Source organism: Haliaeetus leucocephalus, unplaced genomic scaffold, assembly GCF_000737465.1.
Source record: "Haliaeetus leucocephalus isolate CR32 unplaced genomic scaffold, Haliaeetus_leucocephalus-4.0 Scaffold318, whole genome shotgun sequence".
Classification (NCBI taxonomy): Eukaryota; Metazoa; Chordata; class Aves; order Accipitriformes; family Accipitridae; genus Haliaeetus; species Haliaeetus leucocephalus.
The window spans coordinates 44,359-69,233 of NW_010972754.1; the positions used below are offsets into that span (position 1 = coordinate 44,359).

Genomic DNA, 24,875 nt, shown 5'->3' on the forward strand with positions numbered 1-24,875 from the left:
TCTCCTTGCCAATAAAAGCCATGGACAGAGCCTCTTACAAATGTGTGATGAAATCAGGTGGACATGCTGGGAGCTAGACTCAGAGTGAGCTGTTCCCAAAAAAAGGAAATTGTGTTAAAATACAAATGGGGATTTTGGGGGGGTCAAGAATGATGACACTGGAAGGGCCAGGATAGTTTCTTCTGGAAAGAAGCAGGGTAGACCTTTCAGCAAGGGCAGAAGGAATTCAAACAACCATGCATGCACAAAACACCGGCTAGGTCCCCTCCAAAATGTGTCTTCATCTGCCTAGGACACTTTTCTGGAGGAAAGCAGGGCTCCCTCTCTTCTGATTTCCTCTGAAGCAGAACTCAAGGAGAGGTCTTCAGTCTTGTGGAACACAGCCTAAACATTCTCTCTAACATATCTCTGGCAGTATTGGAGCGCCTCCTGCAATTTTTTGGAGGAGGATGCACCAGGACAGAGAAAAAAACAAAGACGGAACTCAACTTTTAAACAGAACAAATCCAAGCATGTGGCTTGCTGGAGGCTGTGAAGACAGGTGTGTTTCTGTGGCCACCCAAATGGAAAAAGACTGTTTAACTGCATCTAACTCAGTGCCAAGCAGGGTGCGGTCTCACTGCTCTGGGAAGATTTGGCCGCAAGTGGAGGGTGTGGGAGAGACACCTGTATGTACCCAGGCCTGTCACAGGAGGTATTTAGAGATTGTTCTCTTTGCCCTGCCAACAGTTCAAGAGACTGAAAGTATCACATCAGACAATTCGATAACTTTCCTGGAGGAGTGAGGCAATAAGGAGGAGAAAACAATTTGACACAATAAAAGGAACAGCAGATGAACATGCCCATGTTAACAATGGAAAATATAGCAGCACTGGTACTACAAACAGTGATTAAAAATCAGAAATACACCTTTGTACTTGATAACAACAATAACGCAAATAAACATACTGAGTAATACAGCATGGAACCATGCAGATTTGTGAACAGGATGAAATAATGCTGTTTCCTTTTGTGTTCTAGAACTGAGTTTGAGGATTCAGAAACTGCTCCACAATTCCAGTGAACCATTAATCAAAATCATTAAAGTAAGATAAAAATCAAATTAAAAGGCAACTTCAGTAAACCATAACTATATGTTCAACTATATGTTCTCCACCTTCAAACTCAGCTAAAGGCACATATAAATAAATCAAAAGTCCAAAGCGTAGCCAACTCAGTGGTCAAATAATCTAGTTCACAAGATCACAGAAACTGAGAGAAAAATGGTGCATATAATCAGGAAGAAACTCCCAACATGCTTATAAAAACAGCACTCAAACAAGGAATATTAAAAATCAAATACCAGAGTAAATAAGCAACTTCAGCACATCAAGGCAAACAGAGTCCATTAAGCCACCATCAGCTAAACCAAAATAACTTTTGAACAATTCATAAACATGGACTGATTTTTTTTTTTATTTGGCATGAAAATAGGCTTTGAGAACATAAATACTTGAAGGTCCAGAAACAGTTAGGAAATGTAGAATGAAACTAAATTGAAAATTAGTAAGACTCGGGCAGCTGGTCCCCAGATATTCTTTAAAATATTTCACCCTAACTCTCTTGATGTTGGTCAAAAGACAAACCAGTAATTGGGTCCTTTAAGTGAGAACAGCTCTAACAACTCAAAAGGAACAATATTTCTTTTTGACAAGTATGGGCAATATTTTAGTGAGAGATTAATACAACCCTATCTGCCAAAAAAAGCAATGCTTATAATGTTATTTTCAGTGTACAGCAACCTCTCTGGAACAGTATTAGATTGTTCAGAAGTGGAACAGTGTATAGGAAAACAAAATCCAGCTCTTCAAAGGACATGAAACAGGAGATATCATCTGGCACTGAAAAAAGCAAACGTTTTTGTAGAACTGCCTACCACTGTGGGGACTACGTACCACAGTGACTGAAAAAGACTGAACCACTATACAAAAATTGTCTTACTGACTTCTCTTGAAGGTAGAAACATGGTGCCCTGAATAGTCTCTTTTTCCTCAGACAACTCTATGCACATACACAAATTTGATTCCCAGAATGACTCAGACAGCCAAAAGACCTTCCTATGCAAGACCAGTTTCCTCAACATTCACCATCAGATCTTGGATCTTGCAAGCACATAATTTTAGACTTCTGATTGTCAGCTCAAGTTGAGCAAATCAGGATTAACCTACTGTATTTAGATGTTTCCATTTAAGCTTAGCATTATGTTCTCTTTGTCTCAAAGCACAGAGGAGGTAAGATTTGTTCCCACTTTTTTGGTAAGAACAAAGATCCTTTTAACTTCATATCCAACAGTGACCAGAAGCAGATGCGTGAAGAACACGAACAGGAGACTAGAAAGGATACTTCCCACCAGTAATGTCCCAGCTACTAGACATCAGAGCAAAGACTTTGAATCACATGTGGTTCCTTTGTATTAACCATTTATGAGTTTATTCAGGAGCCCCTTGTTCATCATTTTGGCCTTCTGCCACCTTTTCCTGACTTACTGCTTTGTCAGGATGAACCGTTCTTGACCTTGAAGGAGGTGATGTCTGAAAATCAAGCAGCTCTCCTAGACTCCTCCTCTGTGCAGGACCATGACCCATGGGATTCTTCCAAGCAGATCCCTGAAGAGCCCAAATTCTGCTCTCCTGAGGTCTAGGGCTCCAGTCCTGCTTTTTGCATTGCTCCTTCCTCTCTGGATCCAGAGCTCAAATACTGCATGATCATGGCAGTCAAGGCTGCTCCTCACCTTCACATCCACCACCAGTTCTTCCTCATTTGCCAGTAGAAGGTCCCGCTTATCAGCCATTTGTGTCAGGGAGTTTTCATCAGTACACTCCAGAAAACTGCTTGATTGCTTGTGCCCTGCTGTGCTGTCCTGCCAACAGACATTTGACATGGTTCAAGTACCCCATGAGGACCAGGGCCAGCGAACAAGAGGCTTCTTCCAATTGTCTGAAGAAGACTTTGTCTACTTTTTCCTGATCAGGTGATCTGTACTAGCCACCCACCACAGTGTCACCCATGCTGGTCTGCCCTCTAATCCTGACTCATATGCTATCAGCTGGCTCATCGCACATCCCAAAGCATGTATTCCAGCTGTTCTCTCACAGAAAGGGCAATCCCCCCTCCTTGCCTTCCCAGCATGTCTTTTCTGATCAGCCTGGCTTCATCCACTACAGTAATTCTGTAAGCTACCCCAGTGGATGTCCATGATTCCATAGCTCTGCAACCAGGCTGCAGAGGAAAAACTGAGCCATGTTGGAGAGGAACCTAGGCAATGTATGCTAACCTGCAGTTCACCATGCATTTCAGTTCTTGGGTCATGTGAGCTATCCCACCATGCCTCTATGTTGTCAATGAGATCATAGCTCTGCAGCTACTAGCAGAGCTCTAATTTCTCTTGTTTATTCCCCATACTGCATGTATTTGTGCACAGGCGCTTTAAAGGGGCACCCAGCCATGCTAATTTCCCAGAAACTGTACGAGGGCTTTCTTTTTGCCCATAGATACTTCCTTATTTATGTACACACACTTGAAGTGCACCCCTTTTTTTAAAATTATGAAGTCTGTCCTGTTCATATCAGTCCTCATATGTTTTGTACCAATCCTTCCCACCACTTTCTCACTTGATTATTAATCATCCTCTTCCTCCACTGTTGTTCCTAGTTTAAAGCTCTTCTTATCAGGTTGGCCAGCCTGTTGGCAATGATGTTTTTGTCTCATTTAGTCAGGTGGATCCCATCTCTTCCAAACAGTCCTCAATCCTCAAAAAGGGTCCCATGGTCATAGAAACCAAGTCCCTTTTGCCAATGCCAGCTGTGCAACCAACTGTTGACCAGCAGGATCCAGCCACTCCTCCTCACCACCCTTCCACTCACCAGCAGGATCAAATCGAAACCCACTTGGGCCCATGTGCCCTTGACCATCATTCCCAGAGCCTGCTTGCTACTTTCCAGGACTCCTCTGGCAGTATCATTAATACCCACATGGAAGACCACCAGGGGGGTAATAGTAGGTGTAATGAGTTTTGCAAGTCTTTTAACAATGTCCCCAATCCAAGTCCATGGCAAGGAGTAAACCTCCCTAGGTCACAGGTCCAGCTGTCAGAGGAGGCTTCTGTTCCTTGCAGCAGGGAGCCTTCCATTACTAACACTCACCACTTTTTCTGGTGCTCCTGCTCATGGTCAATGGGCTCAGACACCTCGTATGACAAAGATCCCAGCTCCTGATTTGCTATGACAGCACTGAATCTGTTCTGTGGTAGCAAATCTTCAGGGGAAGCAAGAGCCTTCCTCTTGGTGCCAGAAGTCACAAGCTCCCAGCCTTTGTCTTCATGAGAACCTCCATTTCCCATCCTGATGGGCATAGATTCAGCTTGCCTCTCCTTTGTTAGAAAAGGGAGGAGTGGGCTCTTGAAGCTGCAGAGTCTCAGGGACTGAGTCTGTCTCTTGCTGTCAAGGTCCAGATAGGGCTAATGATGCAGAAATTGATTATCATGAAGGATTTGATCAATCTGCAACAACTCTTTTACTCTTTAGTAGCCACTTCCATAGGTACAGTGCCTCTACCTAACAAAGAACAATCATTTTGCTTACTTTCTCATCTTACTTAAAACAGCATAAAGACTTTCTAAGGCACCAGATGACCCTCAGACACCAACTCTAAGAGCCCAGATGAGGCACATTCCTCATTCTCCTGAGCACTGAAACCAAATTCAAGGTGAAAAAGTAGACAGCTTCCTGCAGCCCAGAATAATTTTCATAAATGCTTTGAGATAGCACTAAAAGTACTGATATTTTTTTCCTGCTTTCTTTCCAGCTTAATTCCATGACACTTTTCAGAGGTGTGATGTAATCCCGAAGTTTTCACTTATAATTCAACCTTTTTGTTATTATTTTAGACTGTTCATTGAAAACCATATCATGTTTCTTCATGTGGTATGTTGGGTCAGAAACCACTGGAGAAATCATGTGACTGCCTGTATAAGCCAAAATTCTGTGTAGTGAAAAAGAAGGAAGAGACAGTTTTTGTAATGAAATATATCACTGTGGAGCTGACTGGAGGACCACAATGATATAAACAACATATGGCCCTGTACAAAAACCCAAAGAAGGAAAAAAGGCAATATATTTCAAGGAAGAAAGGAGATAGGTGGCTGAAATGATTAAGGAGATAAAGACAACATTATTTTTGTATTTCTATTTATCCTGGACATGTAGAGCTCACAAGGTTTCTAAAAGATGGAAGAAAGGGATAACTTGGGAATTCTGTACTCAGTCAAGCTATTTGAAATCATTGAACTATTCAATTATTGTTTTTCACTTTCCAGTTTTGGAAAACAATGTGGCTCTGGATATCCTCATGGAGTTGCACATGTGGATAATTAGGAAAAATATCTGGCTTTTCATCTCCTGTTTTTACAACCCTTTTGAATACCATGAGCAAAGAGTTACTTATTGGAATAAGTATTAACAGTGTGAGCACTGATAAGCTTGCATTTGGAAGTGGGACCACTCTCACAGTCGAACCAAGTAAGTACCATTATTTTATTTCTAAAACTTATGTTAAAATTAAGGTGGGGGAGGACAAAGTAATCTAATGGTTTGGGTTCACTGTAAGAATTTTCTGCTGCAATAATCCCTAGAGTGCACTCTCTCTGGCCAGGGTTTCAAGCTGAATCCTCAGCTTGTATCCACTTAGGAAGGCTTCACAGGAACAACTGGGCTACCTCTGTATATCACCATTATGCCATGATCCCCAAACACCTGGTGTGCACTACTTAAGTTTAGCACATTATAATTTATTCTCAGTCTGGTTAGCACGCTGGTCCAAATTTACTGTGAAGTGTCCTATCCTCCAGTGGCTTTTCACTGCCTCATTTTGAGCAGGAACATACATCTTAGTGAAGAGCTGACAGTGGAGAGAAGTTTTGTGACAGATCTTTAGCTCTCTGGTATGAGAAGTTAGTTTTTGACACTGGCGCCACACTCATAGTGTCACCAGGTAAATAATTCCACTGGCATGGAGACAGAGGAGGAAGGAGGTTAAATGTCCTTGGGCTTAAATTTTCACAACTGCATCATATCCAAGACCGCTTAAAATGAATGAAAACTGGCTACCAAGTTGCCTAGGCTTTGAAAATGCAGATATGGTGAGTAGGGATTATAACAAGCCTTAGTCCTTCCTATCTTTATTTGGAACTTCATGATGTACAAAAAAAAGGTCGCTGTCACCCCAAGCTTTTCTGTGGGAGTGTGAATGTTGGGGTAGCGGGGGAGTTTGTTAGGTTGATCTTTGTTATCCTAAACATCCAGGTGCATACCTTTAGAGTTGTTATGATGCTTTCAGAGGTCTGCATGTCTTTAAAGTGCTGAAAAAGTGTCCCATGTAATTTTACATACCTAAACCATCCTGCTCTCATTTCAGAAGGGCACGGGGCTCCCTTCAGTGCTGCCTAATATCTGTCCGGGTCTGTAGGATAACTTACATGGGAATAAATGTATATTTTGGAACAATTTAAGTCCAATTCCAATTCCAAAGGGGCAAAGGAATACAAATTTACCATTCTGAAGAAAGATCTGTTCTTTCCAACCAGCAAATCCTCAGTTGTAAATGTAGGACCAGAAGAGACTGCCGTATTCCATTATTTTAACATCAGTCTACATTGATTTGAAGATGATATTTGTCAAAAAAAAAAAAAAGAAGAGGTAAAATATCCCATAGAGAATAGTAGAATCTGGCAAGAAAAAAGCAACCAACAAAACACAGTCTAAGAGCTGGCAGGTGTAAGACTGAGCAATGGTATTGCCATTTCAGACCTTTACAGAAATGCTGGTATGATACTCTTGTTTCTCACATAAAGGGTTTTTTATGTCTTTTAAAAAAGTTTAGTTTGTTGGTTCTTTTGCTGACAAGAAAATACTTGTTTCTTCTCATCAGCTGAAGGTAGCATGTGGGCTTATTGACTGCAACAAGGTATTCTTGGTTTAAGGAAACTTTTACAGTACATTACTGAAATTTCTAAAACATCTTCCCTCAGTTTCCCACAACTTGGGTTAGAGAACAATTAATTTCACAAAAAAAAGGTATTAGCCTTGCCTTCTCCTCTACCCTGAAATGCTTTAAATCATTCTTTCCCTGCTTTTCCTGCCTATGTATCCTCTCTGATATCCTGATGCAAAAGTACATGAAACTTCAGTTGCGTGAAGTTTCCATGCTGTTCAATGATTTGTCTTTTTCTAGCTAAGGATAGTATGACATTTTCAAAGCTGCACAAAGACTTTAGGATTATGTTTCACGGTAATAGGCTTTAAGCATCTAAATCAGGCAGTGTCTGTTGAAATAATAAGTTGAAGCCAAAATTGCCAGAAATTGAGCAACCTGACCCTTTTGTTGTTTGGATTTCTTTGGGAGATACTAATATGCATTTTAGGATGCTAAGAACAGACATACTTTATTACCCAAATCTTTTGAGAATCCCCAAGATGAAAATCACATAGAAAAATATGCATTAGCAGTCACTATAAGATATTCAAAGCATATTCTCTTGAGGGCTCAGTTAAAGACAGATAAGGGGTTTGGTTTGGTTTGGTTTATTCTAGATAAAACTTTCATTAAGAATACTAAGGCCTATAACATTATGGAATATATAGCTCTTCCCATGACTTTGTAAGATTAAAGGGAAAAGAAGCACAACTTTTTGTGCTAATAAAATGCCACTGCCAGAATGTAATATACAAATCCCTCTCAAAAGCAAGCAGTGGTAGAAATTCATGGCTGTATTTTTAGGTAATGCAAAATAGTGGGACTCAGTTGAGGCTTCTGGGGTCTGATAAAGAAATAATTCTTCTTTATTAACTACAGTTGCACTGTGTACATTTGTTCTTGCTGAAGATCTTACCCAGTGAGTTATGCCAGCGAAGCAGCTTGCTAGTATGCTGGCTGTTTGAAAATACTGGAGATCAGAAAACATGAAAAGCCTTTAAAGATCTTCTCAGATAACAATGAATGCACAGGACTAACAGGCTGTGGCAAAACCATGTTACAGCACCTGGAAAGGAAATGTATGTAGAAAGAATAGCAAAATGAGCCCTTTTTGATTTACATGTTTTAACTGTGTGTTACTGTTGGTTTTGTCTTTGGCAAGGGGACTCAACTGACTGTGGTGCCAAGTAGGTATTCTTTATGCATTAATCTTTTCTGAGTTGTTATTCCTTGGATTTTCACTTTTTCTCCTTTTCTTCCTCCTAAAATTCAGGCAGCCACTCCCCCATGCTTTAATGTCACTAATTAGACTTCAGGCTTTCTATGTATAACATTTTTATATGTAATTAGACAATTTAAGTATAAAAACCATGCTGATCCCACTTCCCAGGAGTTGCCAAAGAATCTAGGCTCCACAAGGACAAGTCCTGTCTGCTATATGCTAAATTTCTTTGGGACCTAACATCTATCCACTTACTCAGGCATCTTAATAATTTTCATAGTAATTGCTAGGTTTTAGAGTCATGCTTGGACAGTCTAAAGGGAAATAAATTTTCTGTGGAGGTTGACATTTAAGTTTCTAAGACTGTCTATTCTGTCAGAGTTACAAAGACAGCACTGACAGGAGGGAAGTATAATGTACAAAAGCATTAAATAGAATCTTATGCAATATTTCTGTACTAGTTTAATGTCACTAAATTGTTCAGAGTTTGGGTTAAACTGAATAGGTCAAATGAAGTCAATGAATGTTTGATTCCTGTTTGGTATCTGTTTGCTGAAGGTGTTGACAACCATGGAGTTGTGCTTGTTTTATTAGTAGACCCAACCCATGAAGTTATGACAGAGTACTACTTGACTTCCACTTCAGTCCCTCAGTATTGGGGTATGGATGGTGGGGAAAGAGAGTAAAATCAGAGCCCCTTGATCAAACCTTGAAAAAATACCCTGTGATGAACAAAATGTTAGACCTGAGGGATCTCTTGACCAGACTGCAAGGCAGATGCCATGCAAAATTCAAAGCCTAATGCAGCTCTCTTTAGCAAAGAGACCCATCAGGATGCTCCTGTCAAATTGGACATGTAAATCTTTTTTGATATGTCTCATAGCATTTCGTAAGCTGAGCTCTTTTTGGCAAGGATGCATGCTAAATGATTCCCTTCAGTTTCATGTTTTTATGTTAATTCATGTTACTAATCTTGTCCTGATACTGGTATGTGGAATCACCCCAGTTTCTTCACCTATGACCTGAGGGCAAAGATATTTTATTTTTAAAGAAATCATGATATCATAATGATTTGTTGGCTACTAAATTATTTTGAGACCAACTGTTTCCTTGAAAGACATCCCCTTCAAGTTTAAGCAATCTTATTTCATTACTTGTAAGTCTTATAAGAAATTCACAAAGAGGGCTGCTGCTATACAGTTGAAATTCAGGCTTTTGCAGTTCTCAAGCCTTTGTCATTTATGTATGTTGCTTAGAATTGGGAATTCAACTCTGAAATTCTTTCAAAACTGAAAAAAAAATATAGCTAAAAGTTTCAGAGTAACTCTTCTGAAAGATGCATGAGAGAGCAAGGATCCCAAATCCTGTGAATACTTGTCAGCATCTTTTAGGTTCTTTCAAAACTCCAGTTCTAGGGCACGTTTTTCATGTGTCAATGTTTGTTGGTATATTAACACTGAAGGACTATCACTGAAGGTTATTACAGTAGTCGAGGGAAGATTGTGAGAAGAGTTGTCCACGGACATCAAAAGTTCATAGGCCTTGGGGTGTTCTTCCCTTCAAATCAGTTTATTATACAAATCCGGCATTATACTTCTAACTGCCTGGGGAGTTGTGGGACTAACAATATGGTACAGCACATGGATGAGAAAGGTCACAATTTTGGAATAGGCACAAGAATTTTTGTCGAACCAAGTACCAATGCTGTTCTCTTTTCATTGTCTCCAGACTGGGTTGGAAAGTCTTATACCATGTGCAATGACTAGTGGGGAAGACCTCCCTCACAATTTAAAGTTCTTGACCTTATCAGAAACTCCTGGAGAAGTGGAGATACGCAATTCATGGCCTTCTGATTGCTTCTCTCCTACTCTCCTATCTTAGAGACAAAAATTCATCTTACGTCTGAGCATTTGTTATTGAAAAGATCAACCTTGCCCTCACTCCAGCAGCAGTACTTAATTTCTGCAACTGATGTAATTCGTTGGAGTGACCTCGCACAACAGTGAAGCAACACTGTCTTCTCTTTGCCCTACCGTTCTTGCAATGGTTAGACCTTTTTAGCCACATCAGAAGAAGATTTGGGGGAGGGGAGGGAGAGTAAAGGAAAAACAGTTATTCCTTCATGCCTCATGAATATGTAAGACAGTCCTTGATAGAAGTGTTATTTTTAGGAATTAAATTGTTGAGAAAGCAGAATGATTTGACTTTTGGAGTGGCATACATAAAAGTTCTCCTCTCATTTGCAGGTCTCTTATTTACAAAATAAAGAACTCACATATAGGGACGAGCTTTGACAAAAGGAAACTTAGAATCCTGTGGAATTAAAGCACTTATAAAAAAATACTCTCATACACCCTTTCTGCCTTTGATCTGATCTTTTGGAAGCAGCAGTAAGAAATAATGACAAAAAAGGCAATTAGTCATTGATGATGCTAGGAATTAGTCACAGCTGGAGTATATATGAATTCCAGGTGACTTAGCACTCAGGCAAGCTTGCAATAAAATCAAATCATGCCCAAACAATGCTTTTTTTTACAGACATTCAAAAAAGTTCTAACCCACAAGTCATTGTGATGAAATCAAAGAATCTGGAAGGAGATGGCAGCTTTGGGAAAGCAGCTTGTTTGGCAAGGAATGTCAATACAAAGACCATCAGCTTGGAGATGCCCTCTAATGCGGTTGTATATGAACAGAGCACACCCATTTTGACATCAGTGGGGTTATATGATACTATTAAGGTGGTCAATGTGACAAAGGACACAGAGGTGACCTGCACGGCCCAATTCAACGGCATCACTACTACAGTCAACGCATCTTTGCCAGGTACAATTTTGTGGTACAACTGCAACTTATTTCTGGAGGCAGTGTCTTCTAGTGCTTGCTATTTCACCTGCTATTGAGCATTGCCTTGGGTAACCAGCAAAAATGGGAAAGACATCTGGTACTTAAGCAGGTAGAGCTGAAAGATGTTTAAAAGCATCTAAAATAAATAATCTTAACTGTTTAACAACTTGGAGTTACTTTTTTTGTGGGAAAAGACAACACAATCTTTTTTAAAATGCACATTTACCTATGGCTAAATACTTCACCACATAGCAGCAAATGTCTTAGAGCACAGCCTGAAATAGCCTTTCTAAAACCAACAAAAAGTTAAAGTGGTGGTGTGGTTGGTTTTTTTCCTAAACCACTTATATTTTGGGGGATTGTTTTTGTCATCATGAAGCTCATTCAAATAGCAAAAATGAAACAACTCAGTAATTCTTTTGTTTCCTGCAATTTCATGGAGAAATCTTCTCCTCAAATTAATGTTAGAATTAGTGACCGGTTATCTGAGCCTCAGACCGTACTGCACACGTGTTCCTATGGCAAAGGTCATATGAACATTTTGTTTAATCACTTTTAAAATTTGGATATAGTTTATAATGCATTTGCTTTATCATGCTACAGAAAAGGAGCCTGAGGAACCAGTAACACGGAAGGTTTGCAACACCACAGACACCTCTGAACAAGGTTAGTTGCCTAAATAGATTATGAAGTTACATTACTGTGTTGGGGAGAAATGCATAGAAATGTGTTTTCTCAGGGGTAGAGGAATCAGAATACAACATATTCATCAAACACAGCCTGCTTTTTCAAGGTAGCTGGTTTAGTAACAGATAAGCAACAGGAAGCAAAATCCAAACTAGACAGATATTCTCCTTCCCTGTTGTTGCCATGTTTCCCTATCATCTTTTCCTTTGCTGTTGTTTCTTTCCCTGAAACTATTACCTGTGGTTTTTTCCGCTTTCTGCCAATATCACAATATCCAAATCTAGACCATGACCTCTGCCATCTTTTCTCTATCACTAAGCAGATACCAACGTGGAGAAAGCGAACATGTTGTCTATGGCTGTGTTGGGTTTGAGAGTCCTGCTGGCAAAAAGTATCGCCTTCAATACGCTCATGAGTATCAAGTTGTTTCTTTTCTGAGGTAAGGAAGCACATAGCTTGATGTGTAGCAATACTAGAAGCACATGCCAGGAAAGACTGCCTGTCTGTGTACTCCTCTAACTCCACAAGCAACGATACCTGTTCATTTGCTCCTGTTTCCTTTAAATAACTCTTGCAGGTTTCTGGGGAAAAAAATGCCAACCACAAAAAAACCCCAAACAAACCAACCCCAAAAAACAACTAAAAAACCGCCCTCCCTCCCTCCCAAGTCACAAAGAAAACAGCCCCTTTCTCTATCCAAAGCTCAGTTCTTGGTGGCTGGTCCCCAGATTTTCTTTGCAGGAAACTTGCTTTGCCAGAGCAACTCAGGGATTACCAGAAGTGCCTAAGAGATATCTCATTGACTATTTCAAGTAGCAGAGCACAAAGCCTAGAGAAAAATCAAGACAAATAAGGAGTCAAAAGCAAGGCTCCCAAAACACAAACATGTGAAGTAGTGGGAGAAAAGAGAGGAGGGGGGAGGATTTTTAAATTAAGTTATCCAAAGAGGCACAAAAGATAGTCCAGCCTAAGTTTTGTGAGTCTACCTGTCTTGACCTGACATCTATCAAACAGTGGCACGTAGGCCCAGTTGCATTAAATATAGTTTAAAACACATTTGCTCTTCCAGGCAGTGGGGAAGCAAGACAACAGCAATCTGAAGAACAGCAGGAGAGAGCGTGTACCAGCAGCACAATGGGTTGAACAGCCGATGTCATATCTGCTGACAGTAACCATCCAGAATATAACACAGCACCTTCCCCTTAAGACGTTTTATATTGTTGAATCCTGCCTAGCTAGTTTATTTGAAGAGTTGTAACTTCTTTTGCTATTTCTTTTTCTCTGTGAATGGAGGAGACTGTATTTTTCCTCATAAGAGGAAAAGTAGAGATTAATCTCCCCACTCTTCTAGCCTTTGCATAGAAGCATCCAACCTGCTTCAGCAGTCTTGAAAAATCCAGTCCTCACTGTAGATATATGACCTGTTTAGAACACCTTTTACAGGCATGTTGCATTACTGTCTGGATTGATGTACTACTGCTGAGACACTTCAGGCACCATAGATGCTATTTATAGCTTTAATGTTTTTTTTAGATAGCTTTAATAACAATAATTTTCTATTGTAGATGAGAAGACCTATGTTAGATCTGAAATGATTCAATTCAACCAGATAATGTTCAACCATAAAAACATTTCTTTGTTAAACCTGTATTTCTTCTGCAAAGCGTATGGCACATGCATTTTAGATTACTGCAGTAGTGACCAAAATAAAGTTTTACTAAGTCAAAATGCTGTGGTTTGTTCTGTTTTTTAATTCTGAATTTGAGGTAGAGATTGCTGAAATCCAACTGTCCTAATGACCAGTGAGATTAGAAATACAGCTTTGATAACCTAGATTTCCTGTTGGCTGAATTTGTCTTTTCTAGACTTTGTACAGAGAAGTGGAGATTCTCTCTGGCACATTAAAAAGCTTCAGTAGAGCCATGAATTTTAGACTTAGGGGATTTGAATGAGGTCTGGTCTTTCAGATCACTTTGAAGAGACCCCAGCAAGAGATGTTGCATCATAGCAAAAAAAGACACATCTAAGGAGAAATCAGTTAAGAGACAGCTTGATATGAACATGAGGAAGGAAAATACACATATCAGAAGAGAAGAAAACATTCTGGTTTTTTCCACTCGTTGATTCTAGGAAGAGACCAACAGGAAATAATATATAGGGGTTTGATGGAGCGATAGTTTCCATAGCAACTTGGTTATTAGTCAAAAAGATCCCAACACACACATTCCCCAACTCATTTTTCTCTCACAAGCAACAGGCAGGATGCTGTGGTCAACATTTATGACTAAGCTACACCATGCAAAATTACCCCCCCCTTGTTTTGAAAAACAAATTAACCACATCCTGAAGGGGAAATAAGGTTTTTCACATACTGAGTGAGTTACTGTTGGCTTCAAGATAGCCTCTGCAGAGTGCATAGTAAGGTCTGTTTAATTAAGGTTTGTCAGGTTAGTCCCTCAGACCTTGCAGACACCTAGAGGAAGACCCTCACCCTATGCAGAAGGTAAGTGAAATTTGTATGGCAAATCCAAAACAGCAAAATGCTTACTTAGTGCATTCTACCACCGTAATGTAAATCGGGGGAGCTGTTCACTAGTATTTTTATCCTGCTTTTCTGATGACACCCTGAAACTTTTTATCTTGCACTCTACACCTTTTCCCAAGCTCTTAGGCAAGACTCAGACTGGGAGTACCATTTCTGTGTCTCTGTGCAAATCAAGGAATGACATTTTCCTGAGTAGTTCTTGGTTGTGCCTGAGGGCTTTGGCAGAATTAAAATCCTGCAACACTGCACAAGCAAAAAGAATGATCTACAGATGTGTGACTACTGAGGGATAGCATTGACTCACACAGAAATTTATCAGCCAGATAAAGACAACAGTCTGTATTGTTTCAAACACCCATCCACATTGGCACAGGACACCAGAGCCCTCATTTCCATCACAAAGAGATTCATGACCTGAGTGATACCTCCATGGTCAGGTTTTTCAGACCTCCCTGTGCACCACTGGGAAACCGGTTAGTGCACGAACATCTATGCCCTCGCTAATCCCCTAAAATGTCAGTCACCCAAGTCTCTGTTATCAAGGTCTTAGTCAAAAAAAGAGAAACTTGTGTCTTTGAGAAGGTGGTTCAAAGTCGTCAGCTCTGTGGATCATGAGAAGCAGGGAATACCCATCCATGAGTCTCTTGTGACAGTCTGTCATTCGCCCACATTGAGCAGAATTAGTCCCCATTGGAGTGGGCTAGCCTGGTGGCCAGGCCTGTGGCTCCCCTAAGACTTTATTTCAGCTCAGAGTACATGAAATAAGAGGGCCGTGTCACAGCTGGCCAAAATAATGTTTCTGAGACACGATGCCAAGGATGGATACTGAAGACAGCCCAGGCATCCTCATACTGTAGCCAAAGCGGGTGCAGTCTGTTTTTCTCACTTTATCTGGAGAAAACTATCTGGTTGGCTGTGGCTGGCCTTCTGGAAGGAAAGGATTAGCTTCCTGTGGCAAGAAGCAACCTATGCTGGCTTAGACTAACTGGTGATGAGAGGAAGAGGGAACAAACTGCATTAATACACACCCTGGGGAGAAGAGACGTATCTGTACCCAGTGAAGATCCAGCTGGAAGAAGCAGGTACATGTGCAGACACACAACCCCTTTCCAGCTCTTAAACTTCTAGACAGACTGTGCTGGATTTTTTATTTGAACCATTTCCCCTGTCAGGAGCTGTCTAGGTCTCATTATTTTAGTTTGAGTTAGGAAAGGGCCTGTAGCCCCTCTGTCCTATTTTCTGTCATTGTGACTTTCTGATTGCCTCCCACTATCAGTGGCTTTTCACTTTACAGTTGCAAATCTGTAATTTTCAGCCAATGCAGAACATGCATCTTAAGAAAACAGGAGGATGTCATTGTTGGCAGAAGAAAATCCGTAACAGGGAGCTTTTGTACAGCCCAATAGTAAGATTGTGTTGGTGCGGCTAATTCCACAGAAGAGGCCAGAGTCTGCAGCTCTCCTAGCTGATATGAGCTAAGGGAAAGTTTTTGTAGAGAAATTGTGCTCCACAGTAAAATATCCTCTATTAAAATTAGCACCTTGGGATTTAAAGCTATCCCTAACTAGGAAAAAATACATTGTCCTGTAAGAGATCCAATGATACCAGAATAATTGAGGATGGTGATAAGCAGAACTCATTAGTACAAAACATTTTAATAGTACTATCAATATTCTCCTACAGATTTAATTGTGTCCATATTTGATTGTGTTCAGATGGCCTTTGAATGTCTCCAGGGGTGAAGTCACTATCCCTGGAGATATTCAAAAGCCATCTGGACATGGGCCTTGGCAAACAGCTCTAGATAGTCCTGCTTGAGCAGGGGAGGCGAAATGACCTCCAGAGGTCTTGTCCAACCTCAGTCATCCTGTATTTCTGTGATGTCTTTGTCATATACAGAACGTTTGCCTAGAAATTTCAAAGAAGAAAGCCCAGGTTGGGAGTGTAATTATCCAGATAGGAAAAATCAATTGAGCATTAACAGTGCAATTCAGTAAGGAAAAAAACCAGCCTACCTTGTCTTATAGCTGTAGATAGAGTGGTCAGGAGCACTAACACAGATGAATAAATCACAAGAAGATAAGTAAGTAATGAGATATTTAACAAAAGACAAAAATGCAGTATGGGACTTGAGAAGACAGTGATAGCAGTAACACTTGGTACAAGGGCTTGAATACTTTTCTTTACCATCTTTCACAATGAGAGGTGGAGAAGAACTGAACCTCAGTTTGAATAATTGCTGGTGTGAGGCAGGCTGTAGAGAGTTGAAGCCCACAGTTCGTGAGCCAAGTCTGTTCCAAGCAAGCCCAAGGGAGATGTTGCAAACAGCCAGCAGAAACTCAGCTAATGTGGCAATTCAAGCTTACAGAGCCTGAATGCAATCTGAAATTTCTTGAAGACAATGTCAGGCGAGTGATGTCTTATTAGACAGACAAATAGGTGGGGTACCTTTGAAGCATACAAAAATATTCAGGCTTCAAGGTCTTTTGACATGATTACAAAAAGCAGTACTGCTACTACTACATCAAAGGCACTGTATTACACCGTATCACCTCTGTTACCCATCAATTTCATTTTCTCATGGATGTGCATATGGGAAAACAAGATCTGTCCAGTTTAGGGCTAGTAGTTATTCAAAGGTATAAATGAACATTTTTATAGCACAGAAAATTATTCTAAAATTACTAATAATGACTGTGGTTTGACCTTTCCATCCTGTCCATTTGACTACACCATTTTTGTCTAAGGGAGTATTCTTCAAACTTAAGTCTGCCCTAGGGTTGAGAAACTGCTCCCCACACTGTTGTTGTTTTCAGAATAAGAACAACCTCCAACATTCACCCAAAGTAGAAGCTTTCTCTTAAGTCCCTCCAAACAGTATTCTCTCTCCACCCAGTGTCAGAGCCTGGAAACAGCTGATGTGAACACTTGTCTCCATATGCAAGTGTGTTTATCCCATCTGCAGAGTCTGTGGACTTCTATATTTCTTTCCTTGATGTTAATACTCATGGCTCTTCACAATGATGCATTCCTCTCCATTCTCAGTTCTGGTCCTAAGGATCTATCAAGCAGGTCTGGATCATGCTAAGCCACACAACAAATGTACCTGCCTGAGGGGGGTAGGAAATGTTCCTTTTAGTAGGAAAAGGTCATGCATGTGTCAGACTAGGGGTCTGAATGCCTTGAAGTTGTTAATTGTGAGTATCTCCTCACCTCTTCTGTGCAACTGCTGCTTTGTTGTGGTTTTTTTTGTTTGTTTGTTTGCTTGTTTAAGTTTCTGATTCACACCCTTTCTCCTTTTAATGCAGACCTAAGAAACTCAAGTCATAAAAGAAGATGTTCATCTAGTACATGCCAGCCAACAGCATGTCCATAACCCCTAAAGCTATAACTGAAGTCTACTAGAAGTTATAGACATTTATTGTAGTGAAAATTACAAAGTTCATGGCTTCCTAGATAAGTTTAAAAGTACTTGGGAAGCATCCCATTAATATGTCCTCAAAAATGATCACCCAAGCAATGAGAATCAACAAGGCAAGTCCTTCACTAGTGAAATTCTGCATGATTTGTTCATAATGGCTGCTCAAAGGTGTCTTCCCTCCTTCCCTGCTGTGTGTCAGCATGGGATTTTTACTTCCCCTCCCTGTTACATTGCTTTATGAAGCCTTCTGCCTGCCACCTGCAGAACAAGTTGCAGTTTTTCTTCTCTAGCAAAAGGTAGGCAAAAGTCTGATGTTCATGTGCTTATTATTCTTATCCAAAGCAAGCTGGTTGCCTGTGCTTGTGCTTCTGCTTCTGCCTCCTACTTTCCAATACCAAGATGCAGGATGGCACTTTTAGAAAAGAGCTGAAATTTCAGCATAGATGGTCCCCAGGAGTCCAAACCAGATGCAAAGGGAAGATATAACAGGTGAGTGACAGCATCTCTGGGGGACTGTGCTCTTTTAGCATTGCAGCTGGCGCTGCAGGACTGCCACAGATGTCTAGAGTGACACGGAAGACATACGGTGCCTGTATCTAGTTTGGCATCTTGGAAGGACTCACCTGAAGAAGAGTATTCTTTCTTCTATGTACCTTAGTGATCCTAGAGGTTCATCCATATGACGTGAAAAGGAGTGAAGAGCTTAAAATGCCCTTGAGGTCTGGTGTAATAGGGCACCTAAATTTCTTGGTAGCTTTTAAGTTCAAGATCCTTTGCATCCTCAGAGATTCCAGCATCAGAATCAGTGCAAAAACTTTTGAGAATATTTGGCCCAACATGTTGAATAATTCAGCTCTTTTCTCCAAAGAACTCTAAGAAGTAAGTCAGGTGGTTCAAGGGGAAGAGCATATAATGCACCATTCCCTACTAAGTATGTGGAAGAATATATGGCTTTTTTTGCTAACAAAGTTTTATTGCTTTGGTTTTCCTGAGTATTTCTAAGTCTTCCTACATCTGCTGCAATACAACCCCATTTTGTATAAAGACCTTAAGGAACCAATTTCACCATCAGCACTTTTATTTACGCAAAATGGCAATGTTTACAATGCTTAATAAAATTATTTCATATGACAGCTTTCTGTAAATTTAAGCCATTTAGTTGCATGTTTCAAATTGTTGTATAAGCTTGTATGTTTTATTATATTTCAAGGACTTTCATTTTTGTCTAGGCATCATCATGGTCATTTCTCTGTTAGATTTATTTTAACTGTAGAGTAACTTCTATAGCCTAGCTGTTCAGAAATCTACTTTGTTTTTCTGTGGAAGAGTTCATTAAAATTATGATGATGTCTAGATTTCAAGTGAAAATCTAAACTACTTAACTAACTCCTGAAAATCTCTTCACCTGGATGCTACTTAAAGATAGTATCATGTTTTAGATCAGATGAGCTGGTTTACACTCCTTTCCCAAGAGTACTTCAAGTACTGTTCAATTTTGTCAGCATTAGGAAATTTTAGAATTGTGATTCTGCTTGATATAATTTTATGGCTGTTCTGCTCTATTGTATTTTCTTTTTTTGCATTGTTTTCTTATTTTAAGTTAGTGAGATACATATGATATGCTTAGCCATTGTTTTACACATTGGTAGTCCTTAGCTCACATCCTGGGTCAGTGAGCTTTCAGTTCTTTTGTCTTATCCCAGTTTAAGTCTGCAATTCTGCTATTGAACCTCATGGGCATTCTCTGGCAAAAGTTGACAGATCATTGTATGCAAAAGTAACATCTTCACCTTTTTATTGGGGATCTGCTGCTCGTCATTTTGATAGATTCTCCTCCAAGTTGCAAATGCTTCTAAGAAGTCAGTTATCTTTAACTGCGTGCTACAGGCAGATGGGAATGCAGAAAAGTTCGCAGAGCCCAATATGACTCAGAAGGTGCAACATCTGCATTTCTACTGACTAGTGATACCTGCAATCATTCAGATACAAGAGCTTCACTCATCACTGATAGAAAGCAGATCTCTGCCTCATAAAAGTAAGGTGTTTCTTGCCACGTATTTTTGCAGGCCCTTCTGGTTTTACAGCGGGTGGAACTGCTATAGCAACCAGGAACTTTGAGACTTGACTGTCAAAAGAGTCTGTCTCCAAACAGCTTCTCAGCCCTTTTGCTGCCAGCAGATCATAGCACAGTATGTTCTGTGGCTCCTCATTATAAAAGCACACATGCCACCCACAATGTGAACTTAAATAAAACCTTTTAAGTACTTTCAGGCAAATGTTCACCTGCAGCACATCAAGTTTAATCTTATTTCCCCTTGGTGAGCCTCACGGGTAGAGTATGCTAACACCTGTGTATTGCTTCTCGCTGAGCAAGTTAAAACCGTGATAGCTCTCTCCTGTGGCAGAGAACGTTAAAAGCACCCTAAAAGAAAAAACACCTTTCCAAAAGGTTAAATGGAAAAGCATCACGAAGAACAAGGAAAACTGAATAGCAGGGAGAATATTTTGCATTTTCTTTCATATTTTTATTTATATAGGAAGAGGAGTGTTTATGCTTCCAGCCTATACATTTCTTGCTTCTGCAGAAATGTATGGGAACACCAAGCAAAATTAAATATTTCTAACATTTCAGTGCCCAGCCTCCCACAAGACACAAAGGATGGCAAAGCTTCATAGCCAGAAAGGCTCTGGCAGCACAAGGCAGGACTCCCAGTCTCATTCCTTTAGTGTTTTGGCTTTCTCAGGGCCAATAAGAATGTCACAGAAAGGGAGAAGTTCAGGGACAATATCAACATCTCTGTATGCAGACTGCCAGAGAAAAGTGCTTAGACCAGCCTCAAATGACACACAGGATTTTGTATCCTCTGGCAAATTGTTACAACACAAACAAATACTTACTCCAACCATACGTTAAAAAAAAAGGAACACCTATCCACCCCTTTCCAACTCAGCCCCATGAACATGCACTTATCAAAGCTTCAGTCTTACCCTTGCAGAAAACCTTGTTTCTTACTTTTTTTCATGTGACTCCCCACTGTCTTCTAGGGCTAGAATACTTCCTCACCATCAAGTCTTTAAGCTGCTTTTGCAGACAGCACATCAAACTGACTTGGGGTTTATTTAGTACTTTCTTGCCAAAGGAGAGCAGGGAAGTTTGCTGTAAGTTGCTCTTAAAATGGGTCTGGATGTAACGTGGCTAATGATGCTTATTTCTTATTATTGTAAAACCCAGCTGGTAAGAGCTATGTCTGTGATTATTATTGCATGTGCTTGTATACTCTTGTGCAAGGATTGCATTTGAAATGAAGAGCATACATATACTTAAAAGGATACTCAAAGCAAACCCCAAAATGTCTAGGAGTTTTAACTTGGTAGAAGTAATTAAAATATATGAAATGAGGTGAAAAAATTCCCCCCCCCCCTTCTTTTTTATCCAACTCCATCTGTATATTCTTTTCAGTTTAAACTTTATAATTCATATGGTAAAACAGGCTTTATTTAACTTTCTGGTCATATAAACTTTGATAGATTTTTTTTAAAGAGGATAAACTGATTGTTTTCTTGTTATTACTTTAAACAATACCAAACTGCATGAGAATGGTAAATATTAAATAACTTTACAGCTGAATCCTTGTGTTGTCTTATACAGCATTAAAAATAGAGTATAATAAAGATATTCCTGCATTCTGCTGGCCATAATCTGACCTGTCTGTTCTGTTTCCCAAAATACTAGAGTTCCTGATAAAATTAGATATATTGATGTAAACTGAATTTCTTTCCTTGATCTCTCCTGCTACCTGCTGGTCAAAGTGTTTATTGTGCTCACAACATTTAATGAAATCCAGTAAATAGGTCAAATGGAAAAAAAAAAAACCAAACACCCAAATCCCATAACAAGTGTTGTCACTGCACATGCCACAAATTAAACTTCTTTGCTCTTCATTTGCATTCTTGCCTTGCCAGCAGGTGCAGATGAAAACCCTTGCTATGTGATACAGAGGCTTTAGAAAGTACAGTGCCAGAAATGCACAGGTGAAAGAAGATGAATAGCTGAACTGAGATTCAAAGAAGCTTCATTCAAAGATAGAAGCTAAAACAGTTATACAGTTGTAAGTAATTTGTAACAGAGGAAATGGAGTAGAATATGGGAAATGCAGCACTACTTTTGAAATTCATTAGTATTTCTAAGGGAGCTTTAAACTGTAAGTTATTCAGGAAACTCAGTGGTCAGAATGTCCTACACGGGAGATGTCTTGCTGGGATTAAGGGATGCATCTGTGCCCTGAAAACCTGTTATGTCCAGAGCAGGCTAGGGTCTGCCAAAGGTATGGATGTCTTGCTAAACAAGGAAGAAGTCTGAAACAGCAAGGAATGAAGTACCAACTTTCTGGTTTCAGGCAATGAAGAGGCTGATAAGAAGATGGATGAATATAAGTGCCAAAGTGTCTGGTGCCCTGTGATAAAGAAATTGTGGGGCAAGTTGTTGCAGCTAAGAAGGCTGCAGATGAGATGCACCCAGGAGCTGTGGTCTTCTGGTGAGACTTTCTACTGCTTTGAATTGTGAGGTTTTCTGCAGAGGGATTTCTTACTGTGGAAGGACTAAGGCATGTCAGTTCCGTCAGGTTCTGCCTATGGACCTGGCTGTTTCTGGAAACAGGTAAGTCTGCTGTTGGCCAGGAATTTTGCATGCCACAAACCTGTGTATATAATACTTCTTTAATTTCATTGAACTGGGAATTCAGGGGGCCATACATTGGAATCCTTCTCTTCATTAAGTGTATTGCAGTCACAATAATGACTATACTGATGGGTGTGCTCTTGAACAGATGTGATTGGGTTTAGTGATACAGTCAATCAAGGGGAGGGTGGCTGTTAAATGACTGGCCTTAGAGATGGTCACTTGCTATATGACTTATCCTTTGGTGTCCACTATGTGTGAAAGACGAGACAGAAATTAAATTCCTTAAAACTTCTTATGTACCCAAATGCTGCAGGGTCTTGGAGGAGGATGGAATGACTTAAACAGAAAGACAGAATTTGTCTGTTCTTGTTTTTAATTCTGTTCCATTTATATATTTTACAGTAGCATCAGTGGGAGAGTTTCCATTCATTGAACAAATTTGCGTATTTGGAATTCTGGGTGCAATGCTTAAAACTGTTGAGTGATTGATCTGCTGCTTTTCATCTTATAATGAACTGAGCAGTTTTTCCTCCCCACACCTCAGCCAGCTTTTAGTTGAAAGTCTTTGACTTTAGCAGGGATTGCAAATACAAAGCAGCTTGCAAAGTTAACGATTTTGTATATAAATCATTTTTGCATGGGCAGACACAAAGATTTCCCACCATTAAATTTATAGTTTGAACAATAGTAATTGCTTCCTCCCTCCCTTACTTCCTCCCTCCCTCCCTTTCTCCCTTCTTTACTTCTTTCCCTCTTTCCTTTCCTTTCCATTGTACAGTACTTTTGGAACCTGGGTATTGTGGTTTAATCCCAGCCCACGACTAAACACCACACAGCTGCTCACTCACTCCACCACCCACCCCCAGCAGGATTGTGGAGAGAATCAGAAAAAAAAAGTAAACCTCGTAGGTTGAGATAAAGACAGTTTAATAGCTAAAGCAAAAGCCATGCACGCAAGCAAAGCAAAACAGGAATTCATTCACTACTTCCCATGGGCGGGCAGGCAGGTGTTCAGCCATCTCCAGGAAAGCAGGGCTCCATCACGTGTAACGGTTACTTGGGAAGACAAACGCCATCACCCCAAACATCCCCCCTTCCTTCTTCTTCCCCCCCAGATTTCTATGCTGAGCATGATGCCAGATGGTCTGGACTATCCCTTGGGTCAGTTGGGGTCAGCTGTCCCAGCTGTGTCCCCTCTCAACTCCTTGTGCCCCCCCAGCCTGCTCACTGGTGGGGTGGGGTGAGAAGCAGAAAAGCCCTTGGCTCTGTGTAAGCACTGCTCAGCAGTAACCAAAACATCCCTGTGTTATCAACACTGTTCCCCGCACAAATCCAAACTATAGCCCCATACTAGCTACTGTGAAGAAAATTAACTCTATCCCAGCCAAAACCAGCACAGTGGGAATGGCACTTAAAGAAAAATTCCAAATGCAAGTTGTGCTATGGCTGACTTACAGATAAAAATTGATCTGGACGTGGTAAGAAGGGATTTTTTTTGTGAACTGGTGTTACACTCTGATACTAGGAGCTGAAAGGGAACTTGCTGCTGCACAGGAACCACATATACTTTTCAGTTCAGCCACTATAACTCTGAGTAAAAATATCCCTGCTGTGCTTGCTACCCAAGAAAATATCTGATCAGCTGCTGGTTTTTTATTCTTTCATTTTCTGCAAGTAAATGTGCTTGAGACTGCTTGACTGGAGTGGACCTGATTGGCTAAGCTATTCTGGAGCAGATGTCCAGATATTTTTTCAGCTGATCCTAATATCCATTCGAAATATTTTTCTTCTCTGTAGGATGTGAGACAGAAAGAAAGATTGCATTCAGGAGAAAAGTAAAAGTTTTAGAATAAATGTTCTTTTTTTCTCTAAAGAAAATCTGCACATATTCCATTATTTTAGAAGAGTTACTGGAAATTATTTGTTTCATCACAATTATGTCAGTTACATTTTCTCAGCAAAAAAAGGTATGGCTGGTTTTTGAGATGCTGTTCATTTTAATTGATTTTTCATGGCTTTAAAATCCCTACATATAATTGTCAAGTTGCTTTAAAATAAAAGTTATCAATACTTCTATGTGATAAGGAATAGTTAAAATTCATAATGTACAATGAAAACATCTTAAATTTCAGGAGAGGATGGAAGTCATGTTTTTGTAAAGGGCTGTGCTGCTGTGGACGTGATGACTGAGACATTCAAATTTGTGAGTGAAATACGTCTAACAGTGCATTCAGGTAAGCTGCTCATTTTTATCTAGAGAAATATGAAGATGGTATTTCTAAGTGCCTTGCTCCCATTTAAAATTCCCAAACATGAAAAAATTGGCAGGAGCACAAATCGCTTCCCTGCCAACTATAATAGCCAGTTTTGTGAAATAAAAGGAAGATAATCAGTAAAATTCTGCTTATAGTAGAATCTTTTTCAAAGCTATTGTCTAGTATAGCGATGAAGCATCTTCCCAGAGGTG

The 24,875-nt window shown here is 40.0% G+C and overlaps 1 long non-coding RNA gene and 1 gene segment (V, D, J or C); both read left to right on the forward strand.

Annotated features, from left to right (window-relative positions):
* The first annotated feature begins 5,391 nt into the window (after positions 1 to 5,391).
* Positions 5,392 to 13,239, forward strand: LOC104834214. The segment is given in 5 exon segments: positions 5,392 to 5,555; positions 10,769 to 11,053; positions 11,678 to 11,740; positions 12,084 to 12,200; positions 12,831 to 13,239. Coding segments are annotated over 4 exon segments (558 nt in total).
* Positions 13,240 to 14,166: 927 nt separating this feature from the next.
* LOC104834215 lies at positions 14,167 to 24,626 on the forward strand. Its single transcript, XR_774601.1, has 3 exons — positions 14,167 to 14,264; positions 22,125 to 22,384; positions 24,541 to 24,626. It is a non-coding gene; the product is annotated as an uncharacterized LOC104834215 (long non-coding RNA).
* The last annotated feature ends 249 nt before the right edge of the window (positions 24,627 to 24,875 follow it).